Below are 19,385 nucleotides of genomic sequence, written 5' to 3' on the forward strand. Positions count from 1 at the left end.
ACTCGCTCGCGATGCCTAGTCAGCTGCGCTTTTCATGCAGGCTGCACAGCCCGGGCGTCCTTCAGTGACTTTTCTACGCCAGTCGTTCGATTCAGCCTCTCTCATGTACCTGGTATGATAATAGTTCAGCAACCTAGAACATAATCATCAAGGAACTTGAACATTCCTGCGATGCTACAGAAGCTGATGCAGTGATGTGCAGATGCAACCCGGATTCTCGTACTTGATTGGACTCGAACACGCTAGACTAACTTCAGCGCGCTATCCCAGCACGAATGTCTATTGTGATTATGCGTGGCCAGCATGCTTCACGACATATTTCAGATCCTTCAAACTCGTAAGCCATACACAAGATATGGCAAAAGTTCTGTCAGTGCTGAATTTGGTAGAAATAGAAATGTAGCGGCAGAAGCTTTTCATAAAGCTATTGAGGGCCTGAAGAAGGAGCTCAGCGTTGCCGATCAGACGCCAGCATGGGCCAATAATCATTCCGATGTTGAAGCGATACTGGGCACTGTGCAACTGGCCAAGGAGAAGTATAACGATGCTTCCAAAGACCACTCCGGAACAAGAGCATGGCTCGAGAAGTTCTCAGGCCGTGTCATGTACTATGGCAAAGTCTTCGACGCCCTTGCGCAGCATCATCCCGAATATGTCGCTCTAGCTTGGGGCGCGGTCAAATTCGTACTCATGGTGAGCTGGCTCTCTTGGCGTATCTGTAGCTTTACACTCTTAGCAGTACTAACATAGCAATCATAGGGTATCATCAACCGCGCAACGCTTGTCCAAAAGCTTGCCCAAGCCTTCGTTGCCATCGGAGACGTGCTCCCCAGAGCTAGCCTCAGCGCCGAACTGTACCAAACAGACTACATGAAGGATGCGCTGTCCAGACTGTACGCCTACATTATGATATTCCTCCACCTGTGCGTCAAGTGGTACAACAGAAGCTCACTCGGTCGACTATGGTCTGCGATAAAATCGCCATTTGAGCTCGACTACCAGGACCTAGTCGACCAAATAAAGGTGTCCTCTGCGGCTGTCGAGGATCTCGCGAACGCGGGAGCGAGAGTGGAGATCCGTGATATTCGAACGATGCAAGATATCTCCCACGCTCGCTTCGTCGAGTTCTACAACAAGCTCATGGATCGACAAGCGAATCTAGAGAACTCGGTATCGCAACTAATGCAAGTCGCAACAACCAGTAAGACAATTACTGAACGGATTAGTGTCGATGTTCGCTGTATTAGCGAGACGACATACCGGCTTGAGTTCCATCATCTTGTTGACTTTCTCGCTCCCATGATACCACCTGAGAAGGCTCTACTCAAAGTGCAATCATTCAGTCGCCGGGACCCAACCAGAAGTCTACCATCTGTCGGGGACCTCAAGATCAAACGGACCTTACACGATTGGGCATCAGCTGATCGGCCCTCCTTGCTTGTAGTGCGAATGGGTCTTCGTGCGCAGAAGCAAGCTCGAGATCTAGCAGCCGATATAATCAAAGGCCTAACTTCGAAGAGCCAGTGCGTCTTTTGGAGCTTGTCGCTGCCATGCCTCTCAGATAGAGAAGGAGAAACCATGGCTAGCGTCTTCAAGGCGCTCATCCACCAGGTTTTGCAGCAGTCTGCCGGACTCTTTGCACAGTTCTCCGAGCAGCTCAATTTGGTCAAGATCCGAAGTGCGCATACAGATAGCGAGTGGGCTGATCTTATCTGCCTGCTGCTTTCAAAGGTTTCACAAGCCTTTCTCGTGTTGGAGACGGAGAGCTTGCATAAGGCTTATCGACACGATCCAGACTGGGTTGACCGCATGGTGCAGCTTTTGCAAAGGATAGTTGACAAGACCGCGACCGCGGGCAACCAGCTGAAAGTCCTTTTGATGGTCTATGGGAAGCCGGTGACCGGGGTTCAAGGCTCATCGAATACCTACGATATGACTGTGACTTCCCTATCACCGCCCATTCCTGTACCTCCACGATCACGGCACGTGTCGCAGCGATCAGGCTTTGCGACAAAGGGGTGGAAGCTCCAAGTTTCAAAGTAACAAGAAAACTGTCAGGTGAGATAGGAATTCTGCAGGTACAAATCCAAGCCAATTGTTGCTATAAATACCGAGAATGAATCAAATATCTTCAAACAAGAGGAGCCATCTCTCTCTTTGTCCCCGAGTCCTTTCCATCGCCTACACCCTGCTCTTCCGGCGCCCATGTCGCATCGTCCCGACTCTTCACCAGCTCATGCACATCCATGCGGAAATCGACAATCTCCCTCCCATTCACCAAATCGTTCTCGTCAGCCCTCTTACCCGCCTGTTCTTCATTTGCCGCTATGCCAGCTTTGACATGTCGATGAATTAATCTCTTCCTCGCGACATCAAAGTCCACATCAACAAACCACCGTTCATCCATCAACTCAGCCGCATCTTTCCATGGCTCTTTATTGAGCGAGCAGTAGTTGCCTTCGAAAATGACGATGCGAACAGACGGTGCTATCGCAATGTCGTTGTCAATGGGGTCCTTGATCGCATGATCGAAGCTGGGGGCGTATAGCGTTTGTGTTTCCGGACATATTGGCTGGCGTAGTTTCTTCACCAGCTTGAAGAAGGATTCACCGTCGAAAGTGAATGCTGCGCCTCTTCGCGCGTGTGCGGTTGTGGGGTCGGGCATGGCGTCGAGTTGGGCACGTGACAAATGGTAGCCGTCCATTGGGATGAATGCGGACAGCGGGTTGCTGTTTGACGTTCCGGGCGATTCTTGTGCATGCTTTTCGTTGAGGCGTTTTGATACTATTGCTGCGAGTGTGGTTTTGCCTGCGCTGAAGTTAGCTCTGTGAGGTACTTAGTTTGTCGCTGAGTCGTACCGGATCCAGGTATGCCAGACAATGCAATGAGCAACCGTTTTGACGCTGGCGCATCTTTGTATTGATCTGTAAACTACGGTCAGCGCCTCTATTTGAAGTTCTCGAGATTGTGTTGTGATACCCCAGACTTTGTTGACTAGACGATCTACCTGTTCCTCCATATTGTTCGAGTATGTTTCCAAAGGAGAGTTACAACAAGTTCCTCTTTAAACAGGATCAATGTTGCGGGCGATCATGATCAGCAGCATCTCATGCGGCTGTCTTGCTTTTGGTAGCCCGCACTGCAGGGTGTGGGGGGCTCGGCACGCTGATGGCCGACACAACACCGCTGACGTCGTTCGTAGCCCTTTTGGAACAACTCCGCGTGGTTACTTTCGCGATTGTGTGTAATTCACATCGTCCATCTTATCGCATTTGCTTGATTCGTACGAGTTGGTCGCCTGAAGCATCAAGTCGCGTCGAGGGATGATGTCAGCGGAGCTTGGGCCAATAGTTGACAGATATGCGGTCAGGGGTATCTTGGTCGTTTCTGCGTATGTTCGAGGTATCTTCCGCGGTAGAAAGCCATGACTATCGGCCAATGTAACAGAAACATGGCCTGACGTTTCGCCTCACCTTAGTCGCTCATTCGTACTGAACCCCATTGCCGGGAGGTTCCGTGTAAAATGCTACTTCCGCCGCCTCTGCTTGCGCTTCTTTGCGCCATTCTTCCTCCAGCGAGCGCCGCCATCGATAGTGCATCCTCGAATAACGCGTCGCTATTATGGGGCCCATATCGTCCGAACCTATATATGGGGATACGTCCCAGGGTCCCGGATAGTCTGATCGCGGGGTTAATGTGGGGAAAGGAGGAGGAGATTGAGAGCAGTATGTGAACGACCCTGTCGATCAAGCTGTTCTAACTTGGACTTAGAACTACGGCACAATGTCGACATTAGTGCTGGCATGGCACGCTATGGCTGGACATCATACGATACACGCGAAGGCGGCACACAAACCATCGAAGACGTACAGAACAAGATCGACATTACGACTGAGTTCATAAAGAAGTCGGAGGGCTCCAGTGCAGGCAATTGGGCACTGAGGATAAGAGGCACGCCTAGGAAAGATGCGCCGGCCGATTTGAAGACGACAGTGGTCTTCTATGTTGGCATGGAATCGTTCGACACATGCACCAAGTGCAAGCTAGAATCGAGTGAGCAGGTTGGAGCGGAAGAAGACACGTCGATCCACGCCGTGAATCTTTGGATGGAACACCCACAGTTAGGCACTGCCAGCATGCACATACCGGCATCTGTGGGAGAGAATGGTCGGCACGAGGCAATGATAGTGAAGTCTATGAATGTCTCGGAAGACAAGCTTTGGCGGGCAAATAGTAAGCTTGTTCTCATCAATGCCCATCCTACTTCTTCCACCTGTGAATACGCGCAAGAATGTTGACTGACCACGTTAATGGAGATAGCTACCTTTCTTGACGCGTTGAAAGATCAAATGAAAGACAAGAAAGAGGACGCCGCTATGGACCCCATGCTGCATAATGAAATCGGCAATGGCAACATGCACTTTGTGCAAATGAATTGTCATGGAAAGTTTGAGGTCAGCGCGATGTGAAGATTCTGTTGCCACTTCTAACAATCGGCAGTTCGACGTTCTGTATTCGAATCATGCTGCAGCGCGCGCTATGACCGGTCAGTGCTTCACTTCCTATCAACCTCCTAAGACTAACATACAACAGCTGCCGAACTCACGAGGAAACTGGAAAGCACTGTAAAGTCTTTCGGAAAGACTTTCGTGCACGTGTTCAACCCAAAGACACCCTTTCGAGACGAGCAGCACCTTGAGTTTGCCGAATACGTCTTGTCAAACCTCTTAGGTGGACTTGGCTACTTTGCTGGTACTAATCAAGTCGATACATCCAAGAAAGCAATCTATGCCGAAACCACTGGCAAATTCTGGGAGAAGTCAGCAGAGGCCAAAAGTCATGCAACGCCAGAAATCAGAGGGCCGTACGAGCTTTTGACACACACACCATCGCGCGCAATGTTTCCACGAGGCTTCTTGTGGGACGAAGGGTACCATCTTTTGCCTGTGCTAGAGTGGGATGCAGATCTAGCCATTGAAGTCGTTCGGAATTGGCTCGCACTCATGGACGACGATGGTTGGATCGCGCGTGAGCAAATCCTAGGCGTGGAAGCCGAATTCGCGACACCGGCAGACTTCATCACACAATTCCCTCACATCGCAAATCCGCCCACCATGTTCCTGGTCATCTCGAAACTCATCGATATGCTCGGCAGCAAGACGAAGTACTACGGCCACGAGTCGTGGTACCTCACCAAGGCCGATGCTGGGAAGACGTTCATCGTCGACGTGTACCCGCTGCTCAAGCGGCACTACGAGTGGTACCGCAAGTCGCAGTCTGGAGACGTTGAAGCTCACTCAGTTCCATCCGCAAACCTCAACGAAGGATACCGATGGCGTGGCCGCACCCCGGAGACAAACTTCGCCAGCGGTCTAGACGACTACCCCCGCGCCGAGCCTCCAGACATCACCGAGCTACACGTCGACGCCCTCTGCTGGGTCGGCGCCATGGCGCGCGTCCTCGAGAAAATCGCCGATTACCTCAACCAAACAGACTCCTTGCCCTACCAGACCCACCTCCGCGGCGTGCAAACCAACCTCGATGCCCTGCACTGGGACGACAAACAATCCATCTACTGCGACGCCGTGGTGCGTGACTCCGCACACTCCCTCGTCTGCCACAAAGGCTACATCTCCCTCTTCCCCTTCATGACAGGCTTCGTGGGCGCCTCGCACCCCCACCTGCCCGCCACGCTCGATCTCCTGCGCGACTCCGCGCACCTGTGGACAGACCACGGCATCCGCAGTCTGAGTCCTGAAAGTCCAAAGTACGGCGTTGGAGATAATTACTGGCGCTCGCCCATCTGGGTCAACATGAACTTCATGATCCTCGAGCAACTGCTCGTCCTCGCGCGCACAGCCGGGCCCGAGCAGCAGCGCTGCAGGGACATATACGTCGAACTGCGCGCTAACATTGTCCACACGGTATACTCTGCGTGGCTGCAGACGGGGTATATTTGGGAGCAATACGACCCCGTCGGCGGGCATGGACAGCGCACGCAGCACTTCACGGGCTGGTCCGCGCTCGTGGTGCAGATCATGGCGATGCCGGATCTAGCGGGCGCGGAGGGGTACAAAGAACGGGTCAAGGGGTATTACGAAGAGGCGAAGAAGACGGCGGTGCAGAATCGGAAGAGCAGTACCGGGTTGGTGGTGGGCGTGGGCATGCTGGTTGTGTTTGTGTATGTTACGAGGAGGAGGTTTATGGGGACGTGGAGGGGATTGAAGAGGAAGCATCGGCGGGTTAGTAGTAATGAGTGATGGATGGATGGGATAATGAGGTGGGGGTTTGGGATGGGGTATGAAGATTTCATGAAATGGATCTTGAAATGATTGAATTTGTTGTGCCAGGTGTGATGTCATATGAGTGCAATTCGTAAGATGGTGAGTATGTTCTCCATGGTGCCTTGATGGTGAAAAGAAGCACTATCCAAGTCAATACCTTAAAAAATCTCAGATCTTCCGCTCAACAACAACGGCCCTTGCCCAAAGCAACCTCTCCCCCAAGCTCGCTATCATGGGAATCGCACACGCCTTTCCCACCGTCAGCACCCCGCCGTCCCCCACAAGTCTCGTCGCACACTTCACCGCAACCTCCACCGCTTCCCTCGACTCCCCATCCGCAGCGTCCCGCTCCGCCGGGAACTTGACCCTGATCAGCACCCTGCGAAATCTGGTATCCCAGGAGGCATCCCAGTGTTTAGCGCAAGCATCTGATTCCTGCGCGAACAGCTCCGCGCTCGTCCACAAATTCCACACAAGCTCGAGACAGCCAGCGTGTAGCATCAGAGGCTGGACGAAAGGCAGAGAGGCGCGGAGCCTCGCTCTTCTAAGAGTTCCGCTGCGGATTGAGGAATATGAGCGCAAGCGGCCTAACAGTGCGGCTTGAACAGATCTGATGTTGCGGAGTCCGCCATGTTCGTGTACTATGGTGTTGTGCATTGTGCTTGGCGTCGTGTTGTGCATTGTGCTTGGCGTCGTGTTGTGACGCCAGCTTGGAGTTCTGAATGTGAGGGTACGTACGAACAGGTCCATTGCTTCGGTTTTTATTTGTTTGCAGGTAAGTAGCCAGGATGGGAAATCGTGTAGTGTTTTGCATGTGGCAATGTCGTCTTTGTAGTCGGCATGGCTCATGTATAGACGGATCTCGCCCAATGTAAGCCGGTAACGCGTTGTAGATTTGCCAAAGGCGTGCGCATAGATCTCGTTCCTGATCTCTGTAGGGAGCTTGAAGAGAGGACTCTGGTTATGTGCTTCTCCAGCTGAGTCATAATTGTCAGAGGCGAGCGGATCGGACATTTGCACCCGTTTCGGGAACGTTGGACCAGGTTTGCTCGTGTTGCAAGGTGAAGTGACTTGCAAAACAGGTGAGAGCACCGTTATAGGAAGTGTGAAGTGCTGATGTGAGAGTAAGGAAGAGGTTCGAATCGACTGGGTATTTTTGGGAGCCAAGACGCTGGCTGTGCAAGCTAGTCAAACGAAGCTAGAAGGGACTGTGAAAGTGAAGAAGCGTGAACTGGTCAACGACCTCAGGAAGGCAAGAATACATGACACGAATCGAATGATCGTAATTATTATCCACGGATGGTCTAGATCTCATGACGTACAGTGATATATACTCCGTAAACACGACTTTCTTTGTGATGAGATGAAGCGAATAGACAACTCAGAGGATAACCAAGTTGGCGCCTCATTACGGTGATAAGCGATTTACTCCCTCCCCTCCATTCCTGATCGGGCCATCTGCCGGCAACTCTTCTAAGGCCCATGTTTCTGCCATGGTGTTAAGCATGCCTTTGCTTATTTCGTGATAAAATTGAACTTGCCAGCCGTTGATGTTGGACCAGCCTACTCACGCCTTTCGCTCAACGGTGACACATCGAATCCATTGTGAACCAATATCTGGATATGCTGTGTACGAATCTTCGCAGGTCACGGTGCCACCGAGGCCAACCAGCCGTGTTGCCAGCATCTCCGCGAGCCGGACGAACTTTGTCGACGCATCTCCCCCATCAGGATTTGTATGCACAACGACATCAATCGACACTTTGCGAAAGCGACCCGTCCAGAATTCGGTCCAGTCCTTAGTCCAAACCCCAGGCTCGTTATCCAGCCACTCCGGCGCAAGAAGATTATATCTGATCCCGCAACTCCCTAGGCAGCCGAAAGAAAGCACACGCTTCTTGCAGTTTGTACGTGAGGTCGATCGGGCGAGGCAGCTTGTCATCTATCCGCGCGTGCTTCACCTGCAGCTCCAGTGACTCGGAAGAAGCTTGTTGTTTCATGCTGACTGGCGTTTCCTATTATTCGTGGTCGCGGAGGTGTTGTGGCGAGATCATGGCTGACGCAGCGTGGATGTGAAGAGCGACAGAGCAATTGAGCAGAAGGTCCTCTTATGCTCATTGGCAAACGGGCGATCCGCACTGTCACCGAATGTAGGTGAAAGGCGGAGGGGTTCGCTAAGCAGCTCGAGGTGATGAGAGCACTATGCGTTTCGTCAGGTAGGTAGTAGAGAGTTGAAATTGTTAAAAAAACATGAGAAGTGATGGGGTAAGGTCATCAGCAAGAACGGAAGGCACCACACTCTCACATTTGAGCCCGGGGAAGGCACGTCAGTCACGTGTCAAAGCCCACCTCTTTCAACTTCAAGATTTACTTGGGAGCATGTGTATTCAAGGTATGCGCCGGGGACGAAGTAAATTGGCAGTTACATCTACCATCATATTTCATGCTTAAAGTACGCATACAATTCTGCGGCCGTAACACGCACGCTTAGTGAGTCTCCCTCTTCCTATCCAGATTCACCTCAAGCCGTTGCTGTTCAGCTCAAATGTGATACACATGAAGTGAAGTGCAACTGCAGTGTTTTTGAGTCGTTAAAGGAAAAGGCGGCCGTTGGTGATGTGGCCGTCGAAAGAAGCATCCTGAACGCCCTGACCAGCGCCATGGTTCGGGTCTCCAAAACAGACCGAGGCCGTCGAGCTGCCATAATAGATACATTTTGGCTTCGAAATTCAAATCGCGCCGACTATGTCAACGTGGGGGTGGATGCAAAGGTTAGGCAGCTGCTGCCGCTATGCCTTGACCTGAGCGTCCTCTGTGTCCGGCACCGGTGTCTCGTTCTCGAACTCTGACGCCGACGTCTCGCGGTGCAGGCTGGTCTCGCGGTGCATGAAGGGGTGCTCCTTGACGGGGCTGCCGACCTTGTTCTCCTGGCCGTTGCTGTTGACCGGAGTCAAGCCATTGGGTGTAGGAGGAGCAATATGGGGGATCTTCTCGGGATTGGGGTGCTCGCGGCCGACCTGGGTGACGCCGACGTCTCCGGCCTTGCCGGCCTTGGAAAGGGCATAGTCGCCGCTGTCGAAGTACTTGCGCTCCTACGATACCATTAGCCGAGAACTGATACACCCGAGCTTGCGACGCACCTTCAGCTTGTTCTGGAGCAGGTCCTTCTTGTTGGGGAGCTTTCCGTAGAGGCGGAACAGCTTGGCCTCATCTGGGGACATCTTCTGTGCATTTTGTCAGTTCTGCGCTGCTCAGGGTCTCTCGCGGCATCCCTGGTGCAGCATCGCAAAAAGTGCGGGAGCTGCGCAGGGGCCGCCGATGACGTACGCTGATGTCCACCTTGTTCTGCTGGTGTGGGTTCATGGTTGCGGTTGCGGTGGTGTGTGTGTTTGCTGCTGCGCGGAGGAGTTCGCAGGGCGGCCGAGTTGTATTTATTCTTTGTTTGGTCGTGACTGGGGCAAAAGGGTCCAGGGCGACAAGTCGTTGGAAACTTGGCTGTCGTTGGCTCGCGCTCTGTCACTTTGGGCAGGGACGCGACAAGGAACAAGGTGCAATTGGTACGTGACCTTCCGGCTTCCACTGCGGGCGATTGGGACGTCGAGCAAGCTTGGGCGTCTTTTGTAGTTGCTGCCTGACAACGCACGACGGCAATGTGTGATGACTCTTTCGTGTGAACGTTGTGTCTTGCGGTGCTGAAACAGTTGCGTGGGTACTGCAAAAGTGCCCCTCTATCAAATATGCGATAAGCCTCGATCGTCCGAGGTTCCAGTACGCTGGGACGCTATGATCTGTCGACGATGGCAGCGACAACTCCTTTTGAGAGGAGCAGCAGTGCTGGAAGTGCGTTCAGTCCGAACTGTTGGAACTGTGCTGATGTGAGGGGTTTGGGACCGATGGAGTCTTCCGTGTCGCTTCCGTAGTGAGGTCGAAGGTGCACTTGACAGCTAAGGAGGGGTATGCAGCAGATGTCTATAAGTACTTGTATGCAGGTTGTGGGTCGACGGCTGCAACTACTAATCCGTGGCGTGTTCAATCACGTTAATTGACTCAGACACACGAGGAATGGGCAGCTGCCGGGGAAGAGGGCACGGCGCTGCTTAAAGCTGTAAATGGTGGTGGCATGCCGACGCTGGATTGTCGTAGCCTTTACCACACTCAGCGCTCTCACAACGTCACACGCACCCTCTATTGGCTGCCATGTACACTAGATCGTCAGGGTCGTCTCAATTCACACACTGCGTCTTCGATCGACCCTGTCCATTGCGTTGTTTGCACGACCCCGTCACTTGAAGCATGCCTCGTAACCTCTCCGCCATCTCCGCCGTGTAACTTCACACGCTGAAGCAGAGCAAGATCCCCGCACCCAGAGACCCAAGCGTGATAGGCTTCAGTTGGTAGATCCGCCTTGCTAGAGACATTCCGGCCAGAGCCTGCTAGACGGACTACGGCATAGTACCCGATTAGCCCTCCACTACTGCAAGGTTTGCGGTTGGTAGGCCTCGTGAGCGCCCGCAAGCGACCTCTTCCAAGAGCTGCCGAAAAGTGAGAACAAAAAATTCCAGGGACTGATTGCGGGGTCTCAGCGTGATTCGCCAATCTCTGACCCAGCGTGCCGCCCTACCACAACAAGAAAGAGGCACACCGGCTGCTCATTCCGTCCTAACTACGCAATGGCGCAAACTGGCAAGACGTTCGTGGTTGAGCACCTCGATCCTGAATTGGAGGCCTGGTCCTCTCTCGAGTACCGCACAATCGCTGCAGAGTCGCACGCTACCGGTGCAAAGTTTCTGCTCTCATCAGTGCCGACGTCTCTGAAGCTACCAGAGAACCTGCAGGGCGCCCAGGGCTTGAACGTCGAGACCAGAGGCATTGAGGAGATATATGCAGACAAGAAGGACAGAGTATGCCTGCTCGACCCTGCAGCAGCCAAGGACCTGAGTCCAGAAGATGGTAATACCTTCGACATCTTCTTGTTTGGTGGCATCCTGGGTGCGTGTATAACACAGCATTTGATATTGTGCCAGGGCTGACCTCGATTCAGGAGATGACCCCCCACGAGGTACGTGCTACAACCTTTGGGACTACCATGCTTTCCCATGGACTGACTTCTCTGGTTGCAGACCGCACTTCTGAGCTGCGCAAAAAAGGGTACCAAGGACGCAGATTGGGCCCAGTACAAATGACTACCGATACTGCTGTCCGCGTGACAAGAATCGTCGTCCAAGATAAAAGTATGCCGGATCATGTCGTCCATTCTTTCTGCGCGGCGTGCTGACTATGCCCAGTACCCGTCGACAAGATCTCGTTCATTGACCATCCGGAGCTCAAGATTAACAAGAACGAGAGCACGGAGATGCCCTTCCGCTATGTGAAGGGCGAGGATGGGCGCCCCATCATGCCTGAGGCAAGAAAACAACATCTACTGTTTCAGCTTGGACCCCGTTTTACTGACATCATACGACAGGGAATGGTGGACCTGATCATCAAAGACTCGGAAAAGAGTCTGGACGACCTCTTATAGAAACACGTTATCCGCCTGACCCTGCCAATGTTCCCGGCACTGAGGCACAGTCAATGCATGCATTATGCCCCTAAGCCACTGTGGCACGCAGTCTTCGACAGCTTTTGAAAAGTGCTGCTTCCGGAAGGTTTGGTCTTTGGTAGCAATTCCAGCAATGGCTCCATGCGACCACGTACGTGGTACTCGCGGGATTTGCGCCACGAACTTGGGTACTGGTAAACGGGCCGAATCGAGCTACGATACCCCAAATGCGTTCAGCTTGTTAGTGACACGTACGCCCATGTAGAAATTCAAAGTCATCATGTCCAATCCCCGGATGGCCATTGCTCTCACCACGGCGGGAAGTCATAATTGCGCCACGTGCCGGGTGACATTCTTGCGACAAGCGACCGTTGTCCCCAAAGCCGCGTAGTCTAAGCATTTTGCCGTGGGCCTCCTGCGTATTAAGGCACAAAATGCAAGCGTGATACATGGCTGAAGCACCTGATTACGATTCAACAGTGTCAGATGGTGCGGGAGGCTAAGATCGCTGGGCAGAGGGGACTTTGAGACGCGGGAGCCCGCCTGCCGAGAGAATGATTGGGCGGTTCCTGCTTCGAGAACGATGCTTGGCGCATCCGAAGAAAGCCCTCAATAGAGCCGTTTTTGTTATGTCGAGTGATAAGTATTAACGTGTCTTGATAGTATTCCCGAATTTTCCGATCTCGACATTCCTCCTCCTCTTCGCCCTCCCTCCTGTGAAACCCGTGCTGCGCCTATCTACCTGAGTGTCTAGCATAGCCCCTGTCAGCCAGATCGCAGTCGAGGCCTCGTCAGCCCGCGCATAAGCCACCTATCCACCTTCCGTACCCCGAGCGTACAGCGAGCGCCTACACGATCGTGCAGCACCGTGTCCTCCGCTGCGCAGTGTAATAATTCTGGTTGTCCCAGTCGTTTGCTGTTCTTCTACCTCACTTCCATGAGATAGCCACTGCGCCCCGGCTCCTTTCCGGCTTTCTATATTCCGAAACCGCGGCATCACCATGCTGCTCACACATACTTCGTCGCGATGGCGGACAGCCGCTGTATGCGCTCTGGCAGCCACCGCCTCGTGGCTACCAAGTGTCCAAGCAGCGGAGAAGACACAGGCGGACTACTTTGTGTCAAGTCTACCGGGCGCGCCGGAAGGGCCATTGTTGAAGATGCATGCAGGGTAAGGCGAAAGCACGGGAGCAGTGACATGCTAATACTAACGCTGCAACAGCCACATAGAAGTTGATGCAGAGCATAACAGCAACCTTTTCTTTTGGCACTACGAAAATCGCCACATTGCAGACCGACAACGGACGGTACTATGGCTGAACGGAGGACCCGGTTGCTCGTCCATGGACGGCGCCATGATGGAGATCGGGCCCTACAGAGTGAAGCACGGTGGTCATCTGGAGTACAACAACGGCTCGTGGGATGAATTCGCAAACATGCTCTTCATCGACCAACCGGTGGGCACGGGATTCAGCTACGTGAACACGGACAGCTACCTCACCGATCTGGACCAAATGGCCGAGCACATGATGATTTTCCTCGAGAAGTGGTTCAAGCTCTTCCCAGAGTACGAGAACGACGATGTGAGTGTTTAGACTACGTGATCCGCGTACATCCACTGACAGTAGTAGTTGTACATTGCTGGTGAATCCTACGCCGGCCAGCACATCCCCTACATCGCACGCGCCATCTTGAACCGCAACAAGAACCAAAACACCGATCCAAAGCCCTGGAACTTGAAGGGCCTCCTTATCGGAAATGGCTGGATCTCACCCGCTGACCAGTACCTTGCGTACCTACCCTTTGCTTACCAGAACGGAATGATCCAAGCCGATAGCGACAGCGCAAAGAGAGTCGAACAGCAACAGTCTATCTGCATACAGAAGCTGCAAGACGGCGGTCACGACAAAGTAGACACGAGCGAGTGCGAGCAGATCATGGTGGCAATTCTGGAGGAGACCAAAGACCGAAAGGCCGACCGGATGAACCAGTGCCTCAATATGTACGATATCCGACTCCGAGACGACTCCTCATGCGGCATGAACTGGCCCCCGGACCTCACTGACGTTACACCTTACCTCCGCCGTCCAGATGTGATCAAGGCTCTGCACATCAACTCCGACAAGAAGACCGGATGGTCCGAGTGCAACGGTGCCGTATCCGGGCATTTCCGTGCGAAGAACAGCGTGCCAACTGTCAAGTTTCTGCCTGAGTTGCTCACCGAGGTCCCGATCCTTTTGTTCTCTGGTGACAAGGATTTCATCTGCAACCACGTAGGAACGGAAGCAATGATTGAGAACATGAGCTGGAACGGCGGAAAGGGTTGGGAGGTTTCTCCTGGTGTGTGGGCGCCTAAGCAAGATTGGACTTTCGAAGGTGAACCCGCTGGTACTTACCAGGAGGTCCGCAACCTCACCTACGTCGTCTTCTACAACTCCAGCCACATGGTGCCTTTCGACTACCCCAAGCGAACTCGGGACATGCTTGACCGCTTCATGAACGTCGACATTAGCGCAATCGGTGGCGACCCTGCGGATAGCCGCATTGATGGCGAGAAGGGCCCGCTCACGAGTGTGGGAGACCACCCGAACTCTACCAAAGCCGAGGAGGACAAGGCGCAACAACTCAAAGAAGCGGAATGGAAGGCATACTACCGCTCCGGCGAGGTTGTGCTTGTCATCCTCATCATTGTTGCATGTCTGTGGGGTGCATTCCTCTGGCGCACTCGGCGTTCAACCAGCCTGTACAAAGGTGTCGATGGCGATGAGGGCCGAGAGTCTCTGCTCACAGGAATGGGCCTCGACAACTTCCGCCGAGGGGCGCGGAGGCATGATGTTGAGGCAGCGGACTTTGACGAGAGGGAGCTCGACGACCTAGATGATGCGCCGAAGAAGCCTGCCAATGGCTACTCGAATGTAAATAGCGAGAAGGAGAGGCAGCCCCATAACGACTCCACGTTCAGTCTGGGGGCGGACAGCGATGACGAGGCTGAGGGTAGCGAGCGAGGCCGGAGAAAGGAACACTCATGATTGTAATAGCAATCATCTCGGACGCATTTGATTACAGGCACTTGGGATTATGGAAGGGACTACCTGGCATAAAAGGCGTTGGGGGCTTCACTATACACCATCACGCTTGAGATATGTAGATTGAGACTATTACATTCTATTACATCCTATTACTTTTTATCCCATCATTTTCAGAGATTTTATCCGGCAGTACCAAAAGGCGTTGTGTACGCTCGATGTAGTCGTGTGCAAGACCCCACAGCACGTGATGGCGTAGTTTAGCGCCACTTCGCTCAGCGCGTCCTCTCGTCTCAAGGCGCGTCATTGTCAGCCACCAAGCCTCCACTTCTCTTCGGCGGCGACCAGATGCTCAACACACGATCATAACACGACTATGCCTGCGTACGTATTCGCGAATAACTATTACGCTTGCGGGCGGATACATTGCGCCTTACTGATTGTGCTGCAGGCCGGGCGACCAATACCATGGCGGCAACGTCACGAACCCGTTCGAGGAACGCGTCGTGAATGGCTTCACAGCGTCTGAAATCGCGACTTTACAGAGCAGGTTAAACAAGCAACTGGGCCCAGAGTACATTTCGACGAGGCCGGGCAATGGTGGCGGCAAGGTTGCGTACTTGGAGGGCAACAAGGCCATAGCACTCGCGAATGAGGTGTTTGGCTTCAACGGCTGGTCCAGCTCACTAGGACAGGTGCAGATCGATTATGTATGTGTTGGTGTGAAAGACACGCATACAATGCTGATAGCAGTAGGTCGACGAGCACCAGAACGGCAAGGTCAGCTTGGGCCTGTCGATAGTAGTGAGGATCACGCTGAAAGATGGCACATACCACGAAGTATGTTCTGAATCACCACAAAAGCAAGAGCCACGCTAATTAGCACCAGGACATTGGCTACGGCTCAATAGAGAACGGCAAAGGCAAAGCAGCATCTTTCGAGAAGGCGAAGAAGGAGGCGGCTACCGACGGACTAAAGCGTTCATTACGCACTTTCGGCAATGTACTCGGCAACTGCTTATACGACAAAGAATACCTCAAGAAGGTCCAGACCATGAAGGTCAAGCCGATCAAGTTTGAGGAGGGGAGCCTGTACAGACATGCAACCTATGCGCCACGACCACAGGAGGAGCAGGCGGTGGTAAAGCACGAACCACAGCGAACACCGATGCGACCAAACCAGGTACTGAGGACGCGTACGGAGCACATTGGCGAGTCATTTGGTGCTGAGTTCGACGACGAGTTCGATGGTAATCTCTTCGATGGCGTCGATGTTACCGAAGGCCATGGTGATGAGTTCTCGTTCGACGCTGGATCAGCACCAGCAGAGTCAGCACCAGCGCCCATGCCGAGAGCAGTCGAAGCAGTAAGGTCAACAAACGGAGCAAATGGAGCCAACGGCGTTCGGTCTGCTCGTACATCACCTATTCGACAAACTGGTCCGCCCCGACAGCCTCCGCCGCGTATGCAGCCAGCAAATGGTATCAACGGTCAAGGTCCACCTCAAAATCGACCAAACCAAGGACCAGGACGGCCATCCCCAGCTGGTCCGATGCAGCGACAGCCTCAAATCCCAGTTCAGCCGCAAAACCAGCAGCGACCTGACCAGAATGGAGGGCGTATGCCTCCACCCAACAGCAACAACAGTGCAAACATGGCCCCCCGACCCCCAGTGCAGCAAAATCAGCAGCCCTCAAACCAACCGCTTCGAAATACTCCTCCAGATGCCCAACATGCGCCTGCTCAACCACGCCCAGCTCCACAAGCACAAGGAGTGACGACGCCATCCGCGAACCCTGCACCTCCCAACGGTCGACCGCCTGTGGGCTTCATTACATCTCGTGCAGCCGAACTACTCCAAAACTCCGACGCTGCCGTTCCTTCAATCGCACACCTCCCCACCTTCAACCCCAACGCCGAATCCCCCGTACCCAAGGACAAGCGCACCCCAGGCATCGACAACAGACGCAGCGCCCCCGTCAAGCGCGAACAAGTCGGCGCACCACCCGCTCCTCCCCCAGCCGCCGAGCCCGCCAACTCCCGCCCTTCACGCCCGTCAAACTTCGTCAACCCCCAGCAAGACATGAATAGGCGCATCGGCATGCCTGGCGCGCCCAGCTACGCCATGAGTCCTAGTGCGAACCGTGGCGCGTATAAACCGCCTACGTTCGCCAATGGTGCTGCGGGTGTTAAGAGGGAGAGGCCGCCGCTGCAGGACGTGAGCAATCAGGGAGCAAATGCTGGAGTCGAGGGTCCGGATGTTAAGAGGCAGAGGGTGGAGGGTGCGACGGGGACTGAGAATGGTGGTCCTGTAGGTAGCTGAGGATGTGAGATGTGAAAGCACGTCGTTTTTATTTTGGCGAACATGGATTGATAGGTATGGGTACGAGGCATGGCGTAAAAAGGGGACTTTCACATCATGGGAGCTGCATTTTTGGGGATCCAACGGGTAGTGAATTTAGCGGTACATTTCTAGACGACTCAAAACACGAATGCAAAAATGGCCATCTTTCGACACTGGATTGCACTGTTTATCCTTGATTCCTTGTACATAACCCTAATGCGCCGAGCCAACCCGTAACGCTAATGCAATTATAACGAAAAAAGCACACTCTAGAGTGAGCAGACTAGTACATCGCGATTCTCCCGTGGCTGCTGCGGAGATCTTGGCCCAGCTCTGTTCCACGGCAGAACAAGAAAGGCCTTGTTGTGGTGTAGGAATATGCCGCTCTCGATAGATTTCATGTGCATATCCGCCTGCGCCTCTTGGAGACTTAGCCAGGGGCAGTTGAATCCCAGCCCCTCGCCAGATGAATATCAGCCCGACCGGCCCGCTGAGGCAGACGACCTCTGATGTCCGTGGTTCTACCTCTTCTTGTTCCCTGGCCTGGGCTTGCACTCATCTCCCACAACGGGGTGCAGTTTGATCTTAATCGGATACTGCGCGTTGTTCCCGCCATAGCCTTTGCTCCAGTCGTAGCTCACCGCGTACGCAAAGATATCACCTGTGCGCGAGAAGGCCGTCGCTGTGATGCTGCCGCCAACCTCTGGGTAGCCTTTGAGACGGTGCTTGGCGTCCTTGTCCCAGAAGTGGAATGTGCCGTCGCTGCCGGCGGTGCTGAAGGTGCCGTGTACCGGGTGGAAGGAGATGGCGTTGACGGAGTAGACTTTGGCGACGTCGCGCTGGGAGGGGTCGGGTTGGCGGTGGCATTTGAAGGAGAAGTTTAGGCTGTGTGGGGAGTTAGTTGTTGTGATTTGTTACGGGGAAGGAGTGTGAGGACGTACCTGGTGTCTTTGTCTTCAACATATTGAATCGCGCAACGGCCTTCGATACTGCCGACTGCGAAGCCGGTCGCGTCGCTGAAGCAGGACACAACGCGCGTCTGCCATTTCAGCGGGCTAGTGATGGACTTGTAGATCTTGGTGGGGTCTTGAAGGTTGATGGTGTGAATGTGACGCTCAGCGGTCGCGACGACGAGGAGCTGGTCCTTGACATCCATGCTGTAGACGCGCTCTTGCGCATCGAGCGTGCCCACAGGCTCGGCGCCCTTCAGGTCCCAGAACTTGACCGTCTTGTCCCATGAGCCGGTCGCGACGTAGTCTTGGCCGCCGGTTTGGAACCAGCGCACGCACTTGATGGCTTCGGCGTGGGCCTTTGCTTGTTGCGCGGGGATGGTGCCGCTGGCGGGGTTGCTGCGGAAGTCGACGATGTTGAGGTGGCCGGTGGAGTCGCCAGCCGCTATGCGCGTGCCGTCCTGTTCATGTTAGTTACTTCATCTCACATACTTCGCATCTGCTGTGCACATACCTTTGACCATCCAAGACCCAGAACATGTCCTTGGCACTCGAACAGGTACTTTCCCTGTGCGCCATTGCCGTTGACTTCGTAGATGTAGACCTTCTTGTCCCAGCTTGCGACGGCGAGCAGGTCGTGTGTAGGCGAGAACTGGAGGTCGGATATGCTGTCAGACGGGAGCTGGCCTGCGGGAATCTCGACGTCCTTGCTAGTGTCGCCGGTGGTAGAGCTTGCAGACGCAGCGGGTTGGGCACCGAACAAGGCCATTGTGTGTGGTGGAGCTTAGGTTGCGGTGGACGAGCAGATGTCGGTAAGGAAGCTCTGCGCGAGCGTGTTGTTATGCCGCGACAGTAGGTTGAGCGCGAAGATTCTCGAACGCAGGTGTTGCGCAGTGTAAGTCGCGACGAGAACGAGCGAGCGATGGCAGGACTATCAATTCGGCAGCGTCACGCAATAAATACTCAGCAGCGCCTCTCGATACTCTTTCACCGTCGTCGCGCTCGCAGCAAAAGAAGTGCAAGCCCGTCCAAGCTTCCAGGCATCCTTGCAGGCACTTGCCAACTGCAGCCTAGCGCCGCCTGCGGCCAAACCTTCCGCCGCTCCGCCGTCCGCTAAAACGACTTTTCCTTTTGATCCCCAGCTTTCTCTCCAACGTTCCTCGCTCAAAGAATCGCAACGAAGCACACAAATAGAGCGCCCTTGGGCGTCTCTTCCTTTCGCTTTGGGAGAAAGTCCCC

At 53.9% G+C, this 19,385-nt stretch overlaps 9 protein-coding genes across 9 annotated transcripts; 6 read left to right on the top strand and 3 right to left on the bottom strand.

Moving 5' to 3' along the window:
* Positions 1-303: 303 nt before the first annotated feature.
* On the top strand, positions 304-2,043 carry SNOG_05138 (hypothetical protein; the record flags this gene model as incomplete). The annotated part of the gene is made up of 3 exons (XM_001795496.1): positions 304-337; positions 425-693; positions 760-2,043. The coding sequence occupies 3 exons, from the start codon at positions 304-306 to the stop codon at positions 2,041-2,043; spliced, it is 1,587 nt and encodes a 528-aa protein (XP_001795548.1).
* An 88-nt stretch (positions 2,044-2,131) lies between these two features.
* On the bottom strand, positions 2,132-2,704 carry SNOG_05139 (hypothetical protein; the record flags this gene model as incomplete). Its single annotated transcript, XM_001795497.1, has 1 exon — positions 2,132-2,704. One exon carries the CDS (start codon positions 2,702-2,704, stop codon positions 2,132-2,134), a length of 573 nt encoding a protein of 190 aa, XP_001795549.1.
* Positions 2,705-3,803: 1,099 nt separating this feature from the next.
* SNOG_05140 (hypothetical protein) lies at positions 3,804-6,260 on the top strand (the record flags this gene model as incomplete). Its single annotated transcript, XM_001795498.1, has 3 exons — positions 3,804-4,233; positions 4,321-4,454; positions 4,632-6,260. The coding sequence occupies 3 exons, from the start codon at positions 3,804-3,806 to the stop codon at positions 6,258-6,260; spliced, it is 2,193 nt and encodes a 730-aa protein (XP_001795550.1).
* Positions 6,261-9,073: 2,813 nt separating this feature from the next.
* SNOG_05141 (hypothetical protein) lies at positions 9,074-9,505 on the bottom strand (the record flags this gene model as incomplete). The annotated part of the gene is made up of 2 exons (XM_001795499.1): positions 9,074-9,376; positions 9,425-9,505. The coding sequence occupies 2 exons, from the start codon at positions 9,503-9,505 to the stop codon at positions 9,074-9,076; spliced, it is 384 nt and encodes a 127-aa protein (XP_001795551.1).
* Positions 9,506-10,954: 1,449 nt separating this feature from the next.
* Positions 10,955-11,805, top strand: SNOG_05142 (hypothetical protein; the record flags this gene model as incomplete). The annotated part of the gene is given in 3 exon segments (XM_001795500.1): positions 10,955-11,273; positions 11,291-11,343; positions 11,584-11,805. The coding sequence occupies 3 exon segments, from the start codon at positions 10,955-10,957 to the stop codon at positions 11,803-11,805; spliced, it is 594 nt and encodes a 197-aa protein (XP_001795552.1).
* Positions 11,806-11,959: 154 nt separating this feature from the next.
* SNOG_05143 (hypothetical protein) lies at positions 11,960-12,217 on the top strand (the record flags this gene model as incomplete). Its single annotated transcript, XM_001795501.1, has 2 exons — positions 11,960-11,977; positions 12,092-12,217. The coding sequence occupies 2 exons, from the start codon at positions 11,960-11,962 to the stop codon at positions 12,215-12,217; spliced, it is 144 nt and encodes a 47-aa protein (XP_001795553.1).
* A 490-nt stretch (positions 12,218-12,707) lies between these two features.
* On the top strand, positions 12,708-14,855 carry SNOG_05144 (hypothetical protein; the record flags this gene model as incomplete). The annotated part of the gene is made up of 3 exons (XM_001795502.1): positions 12,708-12,997; positions 13,049-13,409; positions 13,458-14,855. Exons 1-3 carry the CDS (start codon positions 12,828-12,830, stop codon positions 14,853-14,855), a joined length of 1,929 nt encoding a protein of 642 aa, XP_001795554.1. The 5' UTR covers positions 12,708-12,827.
* Positions 14,856-15,228: 373 nt separating this feature from the next.
* On the top strand, positions 15,229-17,175 carry SNOG_05145 (hypothetical protein; the record flags this gene model as incomplete). The annotated part of the gene is made up of 6 exons (XM_001795503.1): positions 15,229-15,236; positions 15,304-15,562; positions 15,609-15,692; positions 15,742-16,218; positions 16,349-16,471; positions 16,543-17,175. 6 exons carry the CDS (start codon positions 15,229-15,231, stop codon positions 17,173-17,175), a joined length of 1,584 nt encoding a protein of 527 aa, XP_001795555.1.
* A 542-nt stretch (positions 17,176-17,717) lies between these two features.
* On the bottom strand, positions 17,718-18,915 carry SNOG_05146 (hypothetical protein; the record flags this gene model as incomplete). The annotated part of the gene is made up of 3 exons (XM_001795504.1): positions 17,718-18,035; positions 18,134-18,607; positions 18,661-18,915. The coding sequence occupies 3 exons, from the start codon at positions 18,913-18,915 to the stop codon at positions 17,718-17,720; spliced, it is 1,047 nt and encodes a 348-aa protein (XP_001795556.1).
* Between the last annotated feature and the right edge of the window lie 470 nt (positions 18,916-19,385).

This window comes from Parastagonospora nodorum (genome assembly GCF_000146915.1).
Source record: "Parastagonospora nodorum SN15 chromosome Unknown scaffold_7, whole genome shotgun sequence".
In the NCBI taxonomy this organism is placed as follows: Eukaryota; Fungi; Ascomycota; class Dothideomycetes; order Pleosporales; family Phaeosphaeriaceae; genus Parastagonospora; species Parastagonospora nodorum.